Source organism: Perognathus longimembris, unplaced genomic scaffold (genome assembly GCF_023159225.1).
Source record: "Perognathus longimembris pacificus isolate PPM17 unplaced genomic scaffold, ASM2315922v1 HiC_scaffold_155, whole genome shotgun sequence".
NCBI classification, from domain to species: domain Eukaryota; kingdom Metazoa; phylum Chordata; class Mammalia; order Rodentia; family Heteromyidae; genus Perognathus; species Perognathus longimembris.
In genome coordinates, this window is record NW_025956562.1 from 286265 (window position 1) to 304827 (window position 18563).

The 18563-nt window shown below is 37.4% G+C and overlaps 1 protein-coding gene across 1 annotated transcript; it reads left to right on the plus strand.

The window, feature by feature from the left end:
- Nucleotides 1–384: 384 nt before the first annotated feature.
- On the plus strand, nucleotides 385–17784 carry LOC125344562 (amelogenin, X isoform-like). Its single transcript, XM_048337051.1, has 5 exons — nucleotides 385–438; nucleotides 2891–2938; nucleotides 4456–4500; nucleotides 4737–5174; nucleotides 17752–17784. Exons 1-5 carry the CDS (start codon nucleotides 385–387, stop codon nucleotides 17782–17784), a joined length of 618 nt encoding a protein of 205 aa, XP_048193008.1.
- Nucleotides 17785–18563: the final 779 nt, after the last annotated feature.

Consider the following 18563-nt stretch of genomic DNA (forward strand, 5'->3'; position numbering starts at 1 on the left):
GTATACATGCATATATACACATATGTATATATGTATATACGTATATATGTGCATGTGTGTATATATGCATACACCATATACATGTATATGTATATATGCATATATGTGGAATATATTTTTATAGATATTATACATGATGTGAATATATATTGTAATAAGCTATAATTCTTTTTAAAGGATTCCTTTACTCCCATGGTTAGTTTAAAGCTACCTTACAATACTCTGACCTCAGAAATATTACCTCTGAACAAAGTTACCTCACATGAAATGACTCTTTTCTTTCACTAGTGCCAACTAATTTATTTATAATGGGGCTTTATGGAGCATCAATGATATCTGTTTTTAAAGAAGTGATGTTGACTTACATTTCAGAACTATCAAAATATGGGAACATGGATTTTGTTTGCCTGTCTGCTGGGAGCAGCCTTCACTATGCCTGTAAGTAAAAACTACTCTATGATTTATAAATGTTAGTGTTTATCATATCATACATATATTATATATCTCTGTGTTTAATAATCATTTAGGGTGTTCGTTAACATAGATTCTTTTCACTCACCTTTTTTCTGGATTGTTATTAGGATTCACAATTAATTTTAATTTTTAAATTAATTTTGTTAATGTTATACTCTAATGTTACACATTGTAAACATACATCAGAACATTACATTCTTCCCATAAATATATATAATTATTGTCAGTTGAAAGTAAAACCAGATGCTGTCATTAATTACTCAGATTCAGTGTAGGTATAGTCTTTTGAGGAACCTTCATACTGCTTTCTATAGCTGTGGAACAAGTTTACGCTCTCACCAACAGTAGTCATGTCCCCTTTTGGCCACTTCCTTGCCAGCATTGTTATTGTTAATTTTCTTTATAGTATCCATCCTAACGAGATTTCCATTTAACAAAAATGCAAGGGCATTCTTTTGAAACAATTAGCTTTTAATTATGGGACTAGTGAACATTCTCTATTAGGAATTTACTTCCTAAGCTATGTCCCTGCTCTCAGAGGCCCCAATAATTCTGTTAGACAAGTGGAGTGGCTTGTTTACACATCATTGCCTGGAATTCTACCTTATGTCAAATATATAGCAATTACTTTACATTTAAATGTACCACAGGCTAACCCAAAGTTGAATATGTGCCTCTCTTTGGGTAGTTCATAAGACCAAATTTCTATTCTGTGCTTTCTAGAAATTCTACATTCTGAAAAATAATTACATTAGAAAGTCCATTATTCAACATCCTCACACTCAGCGCTTGTAACAAGACAGTACTGAAAAGCTAGTTACAGTACTAAAAAATGTATACTTGGGAAAAAAATAAGTAAATCTGGTGGGTCTGTAGGGTCTGTAGGGTCTGTAGGGTCAAACTTGTAGCCTTAGCTAGTTGGGAGACTGATCATGGAGAGATTGCAGTTTGAAGTCAGTCCTGGCAGAAAAGTGTGAGAGACCACTTCAAAACCCATTGATGGGTTTTGTGCATGTATGCTTGTCATCCTAACGCTGTAAGAGACTGATATTTGGAGGATCAAAATTTCAAGTCGCCGTGGACAGGAAATTTTCCAATACTCTGTTTCAGTGGATTAAGCTGGGCATGGTGGCATGGTAGCCCAGCTCGACAGGAAGCCTCAAGATAGTTATACTTCAGGCATTTTCCTGGGCAGCTGGCAAGACTTTACCTAAAAATAACCAGTACAAAAGTGGAATAGTGACATGCATTAAAGGTAGAGGAACTGTCTAGAAAGTCTGAAATTCAGAGTTCAAACCCAGTTCCACAAAAAAGCAAATAAATACTCAAAAACAAGAAAAAACTAAAAGAAGAAAGCAGGGCTAATCTCTTTTTTTTTTTTTTTTTTTTGGCCAGTCCTGGGCCTTGGACTCAGGGCCTGAGCACTGTCCCTGGCTTCTTCCCGCTCAAGGCTAGCACTCTGCCACTTGAGCCACAGCGCCGCTTCTGGCCGTTTTCTGTATATGTGGTGCTGGGGAATCGAACCTAGGGCCTCGTGTATCCGAGGCAGGCACTCTTGCCACTAGGCTATATCCCCAGCCCAGGGCTAATCTCTTGAAGAAGATGTTCTGCATGATGTTATCTTTCCTGTGTGTCATGCACATTCCCACGGTTACTCAATGAATACATACATCACTAATTGTGGAAGATACATATTCAGTTTTCTTTTTATATGAAACTTTAAAAATGCTGCCATAGATAACACAGAAACTAGTGGAAGAAAAGATTGATATAAGATTTATAAAATGAACTTTTATATTTTTGATGAGAACATTTAGTATATTTCCATTTTACTAAATGTTTTCTAATGTTACATTAATTCTGATGTTCCTTTTGTTAGTATTATTTATTTTACATACTAACAATCAGAAATGCTACTTATACTTAAGCAATTAAAAAAGTACTTAAAGTCCCTGAGTCAATTGTTTCCTTATTTTGTATTTATAATAATTATGTAAAGAAGTATCTCTCTCTCTCTCTCTCTCTTTCTCTCTCATCATGGAGGTATTTTCATCAACAAACAGATTGGTGGGTAGATATAGTTCCTTGGCATCAAGGAAAAATGAGACCAATGGAGAATAATTATATATTCTTATAATGTATGAAGGTTCTGTTTTCAGGCCTTCCACGAAAACACTCTAACCCCTAGAATATTCTGTCAGCTTCATAGTTAACTTAGTTTCTGAAATAAGATGACTTCTTTTTCACAGGATACATAGTTGGAGACGAAGACTCTCATATATATAGATATTCCATATGACATAGATGTAAAAATTGATTTGACTGTCCCTTAATGTTAACAACTGATATTGACCGAATCTCTATTCTCTTTCCCACCCTTTCTTTTTGTATTATTCTTTCCCCTTCTCTATAAAAGCTACCACCTCACCCTGGGCACCCTGGTTATATCAACTTCAGTTATGAGGTAATTTTTCTATTTGTTAATTTTTACTACATTAACAGTGCCCACAACTTTTTTAATGGGTGTGTTGATTCTTAAGAAATGTCTTAAGTGGCCATACCTTTTCACTTTCCACCACCATTTTCCAGGTTTAAATATTGACAATCTCAGTTTTCTTTGTCCTCAACATCCCTATCTGTGCACTCTGATTCAGCCTTCCTCTTCCACATAGCTATACACTATCCATCATTAACTAGCATTCAAGGCAGATTTTTTGGTATCCAGAAAGTAAGTTTGACTTGAATAGACTTGTTCTGGTTGAGATTATATAGGCAGAGATGGCTAAGATGTGGAGACTTCTAGTTGGAAAATTCCTGATTCTAAGATTTTGTGTGTCTCTCTTTAGCTTTGCAGAAAGATCAGTGACAAGTATGAAAGGGTTTATGTACAATAATAGGAATGGGAATTGTAAGAGCTTTAGAAACTGGGGCTGCTGTCTTATCAAACCCACACTAAATAAACAAATAGTATAAGAAATGTGCCCACGGCCTTAACTGTAACCCCTCTGTACATCACTTTGATAATAAATAAGTAATTATTCAGAAAAAAATAAGCTTGGAAAAATCATTTTCTCTCTCTGAAATTTTGATTATCTTCTTTATAGAATGGAAATAATGTCTGGTACCGGTGACTCTCACCTGTCTGTAATCCTAGTTACGCAGGAGGCTGAGATCTGAGGACAGTGATTTGAAGCCAACCCAGGCAGGAAAGTCTGTGAGATATTTATCTCCTATAAACTACCCAGAAAATCCTCAAAGTGGCACTGTGGCTCATGCAGCCATGAGCAAAAGAAGCTCAGTGAAAATGCCTGGGTCCTGAATTCACACCTCAGGACCAGCAAAAGATAAAATAAATTCTTAAAAAGGATGGAAATAATAATTTTGTTGGAGAATAACACATGCATGTGTATGTGCTATGACACACCAGACTTGAGCAAAGTTAATGGTTATAAACTCGAGGCTAAATGTAGGCTCCAGTAAATAGAACATGAATGTGTTTATATAAACAAAGTTGAAGAAAATGCTAGAGTCTCAGAGAAAATTTTCTGTTAATGCTCAGAAAAGTTAACATGCTATACCAGTGAATCTATTTTGAAGGTAGGAGACAGCATGTCCATCTTTTTTTTTCCATTATATGATCAAATGCAAAGGAATTAAATTGTCATAAATTTGTTTTGTTCTTGCACTAAAGGGCAGAATTCATAGAATTGAACAGGACTACTATTTTTATAACCTTTGACAAGTTAATAAACCTCTTTAAATCCTCAGGACCTTGCCCATAAAAGTAAGGAAGGTGGTAGTTGCCACAGAGCTTGTGAGGAAAAAGCTGCTTGCGAGAAATAGACATGTTCCCAGGCAAAATGGACAGTACTGCACCAATGAGCCTAACAATAATCTTAATGCACAAATAAGATAACTATTTAGCTTATATTGCATTAAGTTTAATTAATTAAAGTCACTCTAATGTTTCTTTCTACTAAGGTGCTTACCCCTTTGAAATGGTACCAGAGCATGATAAGGCAACCGGTATGTAGATGTGCTGTTTTTTATTCCTTTAAAACTGAGAGCATTTAAATTTTTTCTTAAGTGGTTTTCCTGTCTACTCTACCTTCAGACACTGGGATTTTAGTTTGTAAAAAGTTGTATCTGTGTGCATAGTTATTGCTAGAAGAAGAATGGAATAAAAAGACCTAGTACACTGTTATTTCCCCCATTGAAAACTACTAAGCCAATGGTAAACCTGACACTCTGTTTCTCACCAGTATCCTTCCTATGGTTACGAACCTATGGGTGGATGGCTGCATCACCAAATCATCCCCGTGACGTCTCAACAGCATCCCCCGAGTCACACCCTTCAGCCTCATCACCACCTCCCCGTGGTGCCAGCTCAACAGCCCTCTGTCTCTCATCAGCCAATGATGCCAGTTCCTGGCCACCACTCCATGACTCCAACCCAACACCACCAGCCAAACCTCCCTCCATCCGCCCAGAAGCCCTTCCAGCAGCCTTACCAGCCCCAGCCCGTTCAGCCCCAGGCTCACCAGCCCATCCAGTCCCAGCAGCCTCTGCACCCCATGCAACCCCTGCCACCACAGCCACCTCTGCCTCCGATGTTCCCCATGCAGCCCCTGCCCCCAATTCTTCCTGATCTGCCTCTGGAAGCTTGGCCAGCCACAGACAAGACCAAGCGGGAAGAAGTGGTGAGTATATCTCCAAGCCACTAAAAGACAAACCCAGGGAAATGGTCCTACACCATGGTCTCTATGAGAAGTTGTAACTTCTCAATAACTTCTCAAACAGCTCATGGCATAAAGTGATAGAAATTACAGCTTAGTTGATTCTAGTAATCCAAATTATGTATTACTTTCATTTCATAAAGTCTGTTTGGATTCATAAACACAGTAATTGTGGGTTCAAAACCTACAATAGTTGGAGTTCCATCCACAATACAAATTATGATTTTTATTTATTTTTGTCATGGGGCTTGAACTCAGGGCTTGGGAGCAGCTGTCTCTGTGTTGTTTTGTTTTTGTTTATTCTTCCCCCTCAACAAGTCTGGCCTCCTGAGTAGGTAGGATTACCAATGTGAACCACCATCACTCAACTGTTTTTGTTTTTAAGTGCAAACTATCATCTTTGAATCTTAATGATTTGACTATGAAAGAATTTTGTCAACAGACTTAAAAATATGTAATTGGGGGCTGGGGATATAGCATAGTGGCAAGAGTGCCTGCCTCGGATACACGAGGCCCTAGGTTCGATTCCCCAGCACCACATATACAGAAAACGGCCAGAAACGGCGCTGTGGCTCAAGTGGCAGAGTGCTAGCCTTGAGCAAAGAGAAGCCAGGGACAGTGCTCAGGCCCTGAGTCCAAGGCCCAGGACTGGCCAAAAAAAAAAAAAAAATGTAATTGGATAGGAGAGAGACTTGTATGAGTTCAGTGTCTGAAAAAGATAGATATGAAAGCACTTTAAAGATTTAACACAATAAGCATCTTTTTGAAGTTCTTTAACATGGAGACAGCTAAAACCAGAGAAACTTAGTACTTAATAAGCTAACCTTTAAAAGGGATCACAGATCAAAATACCATTACTAGGTTTTGTCAAACAATAAGTAAAGTGGCTTTCAGCTATAGTTATAAATCCTCAGTTTCATGTGTATGAATATGTACTCTCACAATTCATAAATATTACTACTGTCATGTTAGCAAGAAATAGGTGAGATGAAGGTGCCCAAAGTTTTAGTGTCTTCCCTCTAAAAATAGAAGTATATACAGATTATTTCAAATTTATGCGTATTTGACATCTCCTTATAATATAGCAAAATACTGGAACTAATCATTTCAGAGCTCTGTCCAGAATAGTTTACCAGTCAAAAATTATACAGGGAATATGTAGGAATTGTAACTTAGAGAAATATATTTACAAAGAATGTAAGACCAATTTCTCTAAATATTTTTGTATTTTCCATACTAAGGCGTAACTTCACACCTTATGTAGAAATAAAGTTTGTCTTTATTAATATTCAAGGCCCTGAACACTGTTCCATAGCTCATCGATATAAGGTAAATATGACTGAATTGGTATTTTTATGCTTTTTTTTTTTTTTTTTTTTTTTTGGCCAGTCCTGGGCCTTGGACTCAGGGCCTGAGCACTGTCCCTGGCTTCTTCCCGCTCAAGGCTAGCACTCCGCCACTTGAGCCACAGCGCCGCTTCTGGCCGTTTTCTGTATATGTGGTGCTGGGGAATCGAACCTAGGGCCTCGTGTATCCGAAGCAGGCACTCTTGCCACTAGGCTATATCCCCAGCCTGAATTGGTATTTTTAAATTTTATAATTTTTATACACATAAAATTTGCATATAAATCTCTTTTTAGAGTTGCTGATCAAAATGAAATAATTACATCACACTACCCATATACTCCAAAATATGACCAATTATAATATCACGTTATAGACATTATATGTCCTGAAGTAAGGCTACCATTATGAATACATCATATTAAATGACACTGTGATTATGAAGAAACTTTGGGGATAATAGGCCCGATTAAGTTGGGGTATGTACCATTACACGGTTAAAATATACATTTCATCCAAGTGCTGGTGGCTCATACTTGTAATCCTAGCTACTTGGGACTCTGAAGCCAGCTTGGGAAAGAAGTCTGACACTCTTATTTCCAATAAACTACTCAGAGAGAATAAAAAGCAAAAACAAAACAAAATTTTTGCTGTGGCTCAAGTGATAGAACATTCGTTTTGAAAGAAAGTAGTCAGGAGCAGCACCCAGGCTTCAAGCTGCAGGACCAGACAATGCCAATGTGAGTGTGTGTGTGTGTGTGTGTGTATGCATGCATGTATGTGTACATATGCATTAATACTCTGCTTTATATACACATATACACACAATTTTATAGGAAATATGTGAATTACTTTAATTACTTCTTTTCTTTTTTTCTTCAGGATTAAAAATTCAAGTGCTTTCATGAATAAAAGAAGAAAATAATTTATCATTAGCTAGTAATTCTGTAATTAAAAATACATGTCAGAAGAAGTCAATAAAGTCAATAAAATGACCCTAAAAGTATTCATGTATTATTTTTTTCACTAAATTTAAAGTATTGTGTCAGTTAAAAATTATAGATAGAGAGATAGATAGATAGATAATTTGGTAAGAACCTCTACTAAACTTGAGTTGGACATAGAAAATAATCAACAGTTGAGAACAAAACCTGAGACAGATTCATATTGAAATTATTATAAATCATAACTACATCTGAACTATTCCTATAAAACTCTTACATTAGAAAAAGATGAATTTATACATCTATCAAATAATCCTCAGTAACAATCAAATAACCCACTTTCATAAACTCATCTCACCATAAATTATTCCATGCCATTCTTGTGAGTGAAAGTTTAATTGTTTACACTTAACAATTTTGATGGTACAAGTAAATTTCTTCAAAATACATTATGCAGTCTTTTGATGAAAAGACACAAATGATTTATCATTAATATAAGATAAACTAGATCTTTATCCAGTTTAATGACATAATTATCATAAAATAATTAAGAAGCAAATTCATTTGTAGGAAAATGTGCTTTAGAAATATCAGATATTATATAGTGTGAGGAATTTAAGTAAACTGTATACATGTTCATAACATTAAAAAACATGTATATGCGTATACATATATGCATAAACACATATAAAAAATTTAAGGAAGATAAAACTTGGAAGTAAAAGTCTTTTATAATAAAAAGGAGCTATTTCCATAACAAGAGTGTCTTAACTTTACAACTTCTCTTTTTGTCTGTTTTCAGTCTTATAAAAAACATTTAAGTTTAGTATAAAATCTGTTTATTTGAGTTTATTATAACATGTCCACAATGTACCTCGACATCCTCACCCTAATCACTCTTTCCTAAAACAAATTCAATAGATTTTATTGTAAAAATCATTTGGACCTGGTCACATTCCAGTTCTCTACCAGCACTGGCATACCATAAGGTTCTGTGGGGTGCTGGAGGCTGGGCAGCACAGCCTCCCTCATGCCAAGGAGCCAGGAGGTGACTCCATGGCCTGTGGCTGCATGCCTTCCAGCCCTTCCCACAGGATGAGATAAGAGACTCAAGGGGGGGCTGGGGATATAGCCTAGTGGCAAGAGTGCCTGCCTCGGATACACGAGGCCCTAGGTTCGATTCCCCAGCACCACATATACAGAAAATGGCCAGAAGCGGCGCTGTGGCTCAAGTGGCAGAGTGCTAGCCTTGAGCAAAAAGAAGCCAGGGACAGTGCTCAGGCCCTGAGTCCAAGGCCCAGGACTGGCCAAAAAAAAAAAAAAAAAAAGAAAAAAAGAGACTCAAGGGGCTGAGCTTCTCCCAGCATCATGCCATCCCATACTCAGTCACACTTTGTAGTTAGATATCTGAACGGAAGTGAGAAATTTAACTCTTTATGGACTTTTTTGGGGGGGCGGGGCTGGTTGTGTTTCTTGGTTTTCTTTCAGCAAGATCTATCTGCTTTTGATTTTGTCTTTAAAGGCAAAGTGATCTCTCTTTCGTCTTTTAAATGTAAATGTTTAAAAGTAGACATTTCTGTGTTTTCACAACTGACATCTGATTCAGACATCATTTCTCACCCTCTTCCACATCCTCCCCTTCCCTCTTTTCATATTCTTGTATTGATTCTAATAAATGTTGCTTTTCAAATAAAAAAATCATTTGGCCATATTCATCTTCATTTAACGTTAGCCCTTTTCTCACCTGTTCAGCATAGCCTGCTTTCTTATCATTTTAGTGCATATAGATTTTACAAAAGCTTTTCACAAAATCTCAGAAATGTATATGATGTAATTTATTCAGATTGGTCATCTCTTTTGCTGTCTTTCCATGTTCCAATATTTTAAAATTTCCAACAAGTTTCTATGTTATCTTCATAGATTGATGAAATATATTTAAATATTATTTATTCTTCATTTTCTCTTTTTTCTCACACACCCCATCAGTTCTTCCAAACACCCATTCTATCTCCCTTCATATATACAGTAATATCATATGCATAATATCCTGAAAATGAAAGTGAATGTAGCATTTCTATGAAACAAAGGGAATTCCTTCTCACTAGGATTCCCAAGCTACTCCTTGCACAGCCTGGTTTTCTTCCTTCCTTCCTTCTTAGGTTTCGCTACTCCCTAACAAGTGCACAGTTTTATGGTACAGTTTTGGATCTTAACCAAAATTTGCAATGGAGTTAGTCTTTCAAATTGACACCCCACCCAGTAACAAGCAAATTTATGACCAAATTTATGACCCACTCACTTTTGCCAGGGTCACCATGCAGCAAAATTTCAATCCCCCAGCTTTTAAAGGAGACTAGAGATGCTGAAAGTTCAGGTTATGCAACTGGTTGTCTGACTTGTGTACATACATTCATAGGAGGTGGCATACCAGAATAGAGCAGAGTGGTTTAGCACATGGTGGGAATAAGCCTTGTTTTATGTGTTTCTCTCTGTGTGTGTGTGTGTGTGTGTGAGAGAGAGAGAGAGTGAGAGAGAGAGAGAGAGAGAGAGAGAGAGACAGAGAGAGACAGAGAGAGACAGAGAGAGACAGAGAGAGAGACTGTGCCCTTTCCAGGCCTTGCAATAACTGGACTCTTTCTTTCATTTTCTTTGTTCAAGGCTTGTGCTCTACTACTTGATGCAGCAGTTCTGTAACTATTGTGATTTTGGTTTTTTCTTGTTGTTTTATTTTTATAATTTGAGAGTCCCATGGACTTTCATGCCTGAACTGACTTGGAACTTCCACTCTTGTACCAGGATTCCTAAGTGCTAGGATTACAGGTATGCACAACAAGTTTCTAGCCAAGAATATTTGCTGATGTATGTGTGTGTGCCAGTGGCTCTTGTCTGTAATCATAGTTACACTGAGGAATTGGGACTGTGAAGATTCCAATTTCAAGGTTAGAAAGTGCCGAAAAGTCAGTGAGACCATTATCTCCAATTAAATAGTAAATGTGGTACTCTGACAGCATTGGTACAGCACTATTTTTGGTTAAAAAAACACAACAAACCAGCGCCCCCCCAAAAAAAAAATCCAGCGATATAGACCAAGCCCTAAATTAAAGCCCCTGGAAACACACACACACACACACACACACACACACACACACACACACGTACACACTAACACAGAAAAATAACAACTAAATAGAATAAGAATAAAAGAAAAGTATATTTCTTTTTTTTTGTTAAGTCAATGGTTACATTTCAATCACAGGAGCAACCACTTTTCTATGAAATTTTAAAACTTCAGACTAGAGTAGAAGTCTAGTTAGAAGACTTCAGTCTAGTTAGAAGACTTACCTTTAGGGGTGGTCAACTAACGTATCTTTTGAAAAGTAACACAGCAAGTCAACCAGAAGCAATACTTGAAATGTGGGCAAATATTCTTCTCTGTCTTGACATTAGAAATCTTGATTAAAAAATTGACAGAACTTTCATTTAAATTTTACTTTCTGAAGACACACCCCAAATTAGGAAATTCAAAGAATAAATGTAAATATATATCATATATAATATATATAATTATGTTATATAAACAATATAAATATGTAATATATGTAATTATTTTATATATACTCTATATACTATTATATTATATAACACTATTATATAATATCAATATGACTATTAATAATTATTAATATATTATTAAATATATAATGTTATATATGTCATATATTATATGTTATACAGTATAATATATGTTACATAGTATATAAATATATTATATATAAATAGATATAAATATACTGTAATATTCAACTCAAGGGTAGTTGGATTCATTGGTCATGGTTAAGTCTCATACTATTTTAAGAACAGAGAATCCTCAATTTGTGAAATGTTTCATATATTCTCACCAGATTTTCTCACTAGTCATTGTTAATATAAAAGAATACAACAGCACATAGTTTTCATTATACAAACATTAAAAACTGTGAAGAAATAGCATTTCATTTTGTCATGGATTGTTATTACAAAAACTCTACATTCAAAATTATGTGGCCAGCAAATCAAAGGATTTCATCATAAAAAGTACACAATATAGTATATTATTTCTCTTAAATGGAAGTCTGTCACCTATGTAAATGGGATAAGACAGAAGATATACCATAACCAAAGATTGGCACTATTGTTAGGTAATAAGCATATTCAAATACTTGAGTTATTGCCTTGAAAAGCTGGTGAGAGCAGAGCAGTTGAGCCCATACTGCAGAAACCTAGAGCTTTCAAAAAACCTGCATCCTGAGTAGTTAGGATTATAAGCATGAGCTACCAGCACCTACCATTAAATATAGCCTTATAGACTTTGATTATGCCTTAACACTGGAAAAGACAGAAAAAGCAAAGAAAGACAAAGAAGGGAGGAGACCATAATGGTGGTGTGGGAGTAAAACCTAGGCTTTTTTCTTGACTACAGTCACTAAAAAGGAGACTTGGGAACTTTCAGGCCTTTCTGCACAAAGAACTCTTCATGAGAGTACTGTGGTCCATGAGAGTTGTCATGAGGGACAGATCAGCTGTCTAGGCCTCTCTTAAAATGATCCCTTGCTATAGAGAAAACACACATCTACATTCTTCCGAACTGCCATGTAAGTTGGAAGGGAAAAAGGATGCTTCAGTGATGGTTGTGTGAATAGAAAGGTTTGAGCTGAAGGTGTATCCCAATCTCAAGGGAAGAGAACTTGGAAATCCCAGGAGCTGCAGGTGAACTGAAGAGAGCAATGGTGACAAACAGATTTCGTTGTGTGAGCAGCAGGGAAAAGAGACAGTGTGCAGAGGCAGTGGTGAGGTTGCAGGAGAGTGTCATTCATTTCTCTCCCAGGGCCCTCAGGAGGAGGTGAAGTCTCCATTGACAGCAAGGCCTGAGAAATTAGCCTCACCAACACAGTCAAAAGGTGGTAGGGAAAGAACTCTAAAGGCAGGGCTAGAAGCCTCCAGCAGCATAGCCAGCAGAGATAAACAAGTAGAGCTGCCTGGCAAACTGTCTTTGCAAGCTGTCTTGGCAACCAGCCATACTGCTCTCCTAGAGCCTGTCCTGCAGAAGGGAGGTACTTATACAAACTTCCTGAAAATGACCAGAACATAGCATTTCTAGGGGACAAAGAGAACCTTCAAATATATTATGTCACTAACATTCAGAAACTACTCCTTGACCAGCCTGATTCCTTCCTTCTCAGCGTTTAACACTCCTTTGCAAAGTACACAGTTTCATGCTTCACAGTTTCAGATCTTGACTAAATTATGCAATGGAGTGCCAGTCTTTCAAACTGACTCCCCAACCTGTGGCCAGTAAATGATTGTTGACCCATTCAATTTTTTCTAGGGTCACCATGCAGCAAAATATCTTTCCCCAGCTTGTCAAGGAAACTTGAGGAACTCAAAGTTCAGGGCAAGCACCTGGCTACCTGATAGACATTCATCAATAAGAGGTGGCACATCCTAGTTTAGCACATCCTGGGGATATACTGGTTCGTGTGTGTGTGTGTGTGTGTGTGTGTGTGTGTGTGTGCGCTGGTTTTGGATCTTGAACTCAAGGCTAGTGGTCAAGGCTTGTGCTCTGCTACTTGATCCACCACTCTTTCAACTTGTTGAGATTCTTTTTTTTTTTTTTTTTTTTTGCCAGTTCCGGGGCTTAAACTCAGGGCCTGAGCTTTTTTTTGTCCTTAGCTTCTTTTTGCTCAGGGCTAGCACTCTGCCCCTTGTGCTACAGTGCCACTTCTGGCCTTTCCTATATATGTGGTGCTGAGGAATTGAATCCAGGGCTTCATGTATAGTAGGCAAGCACTGTACCCGTAGGCCATATTCTCAGCCCATCTTTTTGTATAGTTAATTTAACGGACACATGGACTTTCATGCCTGTGCTGGCTTTGACTCTCCAATCAAACATCCAGGCCTCCTAAGTGCTAAGATTACAGACACAAGCAATAAACTCTCATCCAGGAATATTTATTGATATTTGGGTGTTGGCAGCGATCATCTGCAGTCCTAGCTACTCTTGAAGTATTGAGATACTGAAGATGACAATTCTTAGAGAGCCAGAGCTGGAAAGTCAGTGAGACTCCTCTCCAATTAAATGGTAAAAAAATGTGGCGATCTGACACAATTGATAGAGCATTCAGGGATATAGCCCCAGCCCTAAGTTCAAATTCCTGGAAAGAATGTACACAGATACACACACAATTCTTGGCAAAGAACTGTTTATTAATTTCTCTGAGTTCAATATTTCTTTCAAAATCAGTAAAAACAAAGAAAAAAAATCACAAACAAAGAAAAAATCACTTAGGAATGTAAATTCATAGACAAAGAGGAGAGGGCCTTTAAAAAAGGGAATATAAGAGAGTGAGAAGGGAAAGAGAAGCACAGAGATGGAGAGAAACAAAAAGGGGGGGAAGAGATCCTGTTGGTAGAGAAGAGAGGAAAGGAGAGAGACAAAAATAGAAAATTGAGAGGTAATAATAGGGGAAAGGAGCAATGGAGTGAGGAGGGATGGGAGATGGGAGAAAAGCAATAAATATGTGATTCTGTGAAGAAAAACATGCATTTGCTCTATATAAAAAATTATCTACCTGGTACTTTTCTGCCCATGCTGGCTTCAAACCATGATCTCAGATCACAGCCTCCTTCTTTTTTCTTTTGTTTTTGTTTATTTTATTTTATTTTATTTTTTTTTGCCAGTCCTGTGGCTTGAACACAGGACCCAAGCATTGTTCCTACTCAAGCTTAGCACTCTACCACTTGAGCCACACTGCTACTTCTGGCTTTTTTTGTATATGTGGTACTGAGGAATTGAACCCAGGGCTTCATGTATGCTAGGCAAACACTCTACTGCTAAGCCACATTACCAGCCCTGATCACAGCCTTCTGAGTAGCTGGAATTATAGCTGTGAACTACCTGTTCATTGAATTTTTAAAAAGATAAATGAATGGCCTGAAAACCTCTTCTTTGGACGAGGACGTGTGTGTGTGTGTGTGTGTGTGTGTGTGTGTATACATGTATATATCTATTTGTAAGTCTATATAGACAAATAAATATTGAACCTTTATCTATTTAATCAATATTTACTAAGCACCTTTGAGGGACAAGTTTCTTTCTAAAATATAGAGAGCTAACAATAAATAAGCGTACTCCATATTTAAATAGTGCATAAAATCTTTCTTATAAAAGTTAAATATTCCATTCTGTCTGGATATCTGTTTATTGAGAATTTTCCCTTTGTGTTTAGCTCACATCTTCAATGAAAAATTCCAAGGAAAATTAAGGTTTCTTAGCTGAAATTCTAACCAGCTTCCAGTTTGAGGCTGTGTTTTTTTGGGGAAAGCATGTGTCAGTTTGGTGGGGTGGCTCTGTTATCTTTTATTTCACACGGTGCCACTCTGTCTCTGCCAATAACACAATATCTAGTCTAATACTGAGCAGTTTTCATTACTTCTTTTTTTTTTTGGCCAGTCCTGGGCTTTGGACTCAGGGCCTGAGCACTGTCCCTGGCTTCTTCCCGCTCAAGGCTAGCACTCTGCCACTTGAGCCACAGAGCCGCTTCTGGCCGTTTTCTGTATATGTGGTGCTGGGGAATCGAACCTAGGGCCTCGTGTATCCGAGGCAGGCACTCTTGCCACTAGGCTATATCCCCAGCCCCTCATTACTTCTTAAATAAAGAAGAATTATATTGACTTGGAATCACAAAAATGAAAAAATAAAACAAAACATTTTCTTTGGGAGAAACGTGTAAGTTTTCCCAGTTTACTTTCACTTTTTAGCACGTTCTAACATAGGATGATAATGTTTCATTGACGTATATATCACAACTTCATTACAAATATTGACATATACATGCTACTATACATTATAATCATTAGTGACAATAAAATATTTTTGATGGATGAGAATAAAGAAGAACCTACAAAGAAAAAGAAACATTTTCTGCTGGTGATCAATACACATGGGTAGGTTCCAGGAAAATTAGCTGTCTAATCTTATGTAGATTTCTAATATCAATAAAAAGAGAAGATTTGCAGAATCAAAATATTGCTGTTTGGGTATTTTTAAAACAAAGATTGACTTGCTCATGACATTATAACTAGAAAGCACAAGGAAATGGTTCAAAGTAGGAAAGTCTTAAGAAGTGATTGTAGGTGTTCACATCTGAAAAATAATACTAGTTATGATAATGTTGATGATAATAAATGATTCACTGTTCATTGAATTTCTGTAATCTGTAAGTATAGAATTATATGTTTTACCAAGAGAATAGAGCAGAAAAGACACTGGTGGAGGGGGGAAGGAGAATAGGCTAACATTAAATATATGTAAATTCCAGCCTGCAACTATATCATGTAAAATATTTTATGTATGTCTCTCCTGAGTAATCTGGTAGAAAAATTCTAAATCTTACCTATAAATTATTATTTTGTCTTTGAAAATTTTGAATCAGTTAAAAAATTGAAAAAATCATTTCTTTCTATTATAGTGCCTAGTCAAGTGGTAACTGCATGGTAGCGATATAGTATAATTTATAAAGTTATATAAACTTATAGAGTATAACTTATAAAATCAAATTAAGGCTCAAATCCCAGGAGCACATGATCATCCAATAAAGTGATATGGAAAAGCACCTGAAACTCTATGTGCAATAAAATTGCATCCACACACAACCAAATAAAGATAAGACAGGAATTATTTTCCCCTGATTATCATTATTTTTTTCCTATATTGTCAAAGTGAATTACAGAGGGTTTACAGTTTCCTATGTAAGGCAGTGAGTACATTTCTTGTTCCACTTGTTACCTGTTCCCTTCATGCCCCCCTGGTCGACCCCCCCCCACCCCTTTCCCTCTCCAAACATGAGTTCTACATTGGTTTTGTAAGTATTGCTTTTAGAATTGTGTAAGACAGGAAATTTTAATCCAGATTAGATTGTAACTACTATACATAATATGCTGATCTCTTTTTACATATTTTTGTATATGTTCCTGTATGTCTCCCAGAATGAGAAAAGAAATCACTTAGTAGGATAAGACTGAAGATCAAACACAAAGAAAATCAAAGTAAATTTGACCTAGATATTTAAAACTAGTGTTTAATTGGGCACTGGCAGCTCAAATGTGTAACTATGATCTATATTTCAGAGGCTAATAACAGTATGCACAAAGACAAAAAAGGCAGGAAAGTCTCTTTTTTCCAATTAACTGCCAAAAAATGGATTCAGAGCTCTGTTTGAAGTACTATAGTAATAATTTTGAGGGTAAAAAGTCAGGACCAGCACCTAAGCTTTGAGTACAGATCCCAGTGTAAGAAAGAAAAAGAGAAAGAGAGAAAGAAGGGGGTGGAGAAAGAGACAGACAGAGAAGATGCTTGGGTGATGGCTGTGTAAATAGGAAGATTGTAGCTATAAGTTCTTCCCAAATCACAAATCAAGAGAACCTGGAAACCCCCGACGGAGTTGCAGGTGAACTGAAGACAGCAAAGGTGGCCACAAACTTCAGTGATTGAGCAGTAGGGATAGCTGTAGTTCTGAGTGGGGGTTACAGGAAAGTGTCACTCATTGCTCTCTTATGGTGCTGAAGAGAAGGTGGATGGGAATGAAGAAGCCTCCACTGGCACTACCATCTGGGGAATTAGGCTCACCAACACAGTCAAAAGGTGGTGGGAAGAACATTGAAAGTAGGTCTGGAGTCGTACAGCAGATCAGCCTGGCAAACTGTCTTGGCAGGCCAGCCACACTGCTGGTGTGGAGCCCATCCTGTAGATGGGAAATGCTTACACAACTTCCTGAAAATAACCAAGAGTGTAGGATTTCTAAGAGGCAACAGGAACCTTCTTCTTATTCGTACTTCCCAGACTCTCCTTGCTCATCCTGATTCAACTCACCCAGAAAGTTATGACTTTCTATACAAAGTGCACAGTTCCACTGTGCACAGTTTTAGATCTCCCAAAATTTTCAACGGAGTGCCAGTCCCCCCTACCCCCTTCTCTTGCTCTCAAGTGAATGGCCCCACATTTCTGACCCATTAACACTATACTTGTATTGTAATGCAGCCTAGTGTCAGCCTCCTCATTTCTCTAGGAGTCTCAAGTGTTGTGAGGAAGAATACCAGGAGAGACAACAGAGACAGAGTCTTTATTACTGGCTGAGACTACACTGGACAGTTGGGTGTCCAAAGGTGCAATAAAAATTTTCATTCTTGCTGTGGTTTCTAATGCTTCTTTCTTGCAGGTACAAGCCAAACAGGAAATTACAGAATCCTAATAGACAAAGCTGTAAGCAGACACTGGGCAAGGGTAGCATGACCTGGTTCTATGATTGTTTATGTTGTCTCTATGATCATTTCCCAGAAACATAAATGGAACAGTGGTTACATATATCTTTAAATGCCTAACTATAAGGAACTAGTCTCACAGGTGGGGGTGCAGTTCCTTCTTTAAGATGGAGTCACAAAATGGAGTTACAGAAGCTAAGAGTAAACTCTAAGATGGTGATTTGATAAGCCCTGGGTCACAAAGGTGCTCAAGGATAAGGAAATGCAGTCAGGGTGCTGGGAATATGGCCTAGTGGTAAAGTGCTTGCCTCATATACATGAAGCCCTGGGTTCAATTCCTCATCACCACATATTAGAAAAAAGGCGGAAGTGGTACTGTGGCTCATGTGGTAGAGTTGCTAGCCTTGAGCAAAAAGAAGTCAGGGACAGTGCTCAGGCCCTGAATTCAAGCCCCAGGACTGGCAAACAAAACAAAACAAAACAAAACAAAACAAAACAGGAAATGCAGTCAGCTACCAAACAAGAAATATTAAGTAGGAAGTGGTACACTTTTATAACCCAGACTTAGCACACCATGTGACATAAATGGCTCTTTCTAGTCGGGTGCCAGTGACTCTTGCCTGTAACTCTGGTGCTTGAGGACCACATTCAAGTCAGCTGGCACAGGAAAATCTGTGAGACATATATTTCCAAGCATAGGCCAGAAAAACAGCTTCAAGTGGAAAAGTAGATATAGTGGGTGTTTACTAGCTTTGATCAAAATTCTCAG

Bases quoted from the DNA above. Each gene is read 5' to 3' on its own strand.
- LOC125344562 (XM_048337051.1), top strand. From the start codon at position 385: ATGGGAACATGGATTTTGTTTGCCTGTCTGCTGGGAGCAGCCTTCACT. The intron at 439-2,890 runs GTAAGTAAAAAC...TCTCTATAAAAG, and splicing joins GAGCAGCCTTCACTATGCCT to CTACCACCTCACCCTGGGCA. The intron at 2,939-4,455 runs GTAATTTTTCTA...CTTTCTACTAAG, and splicing joins ATATCAACTTCAGTTATGAG to GTGCTTACCCCTTTGAAATG.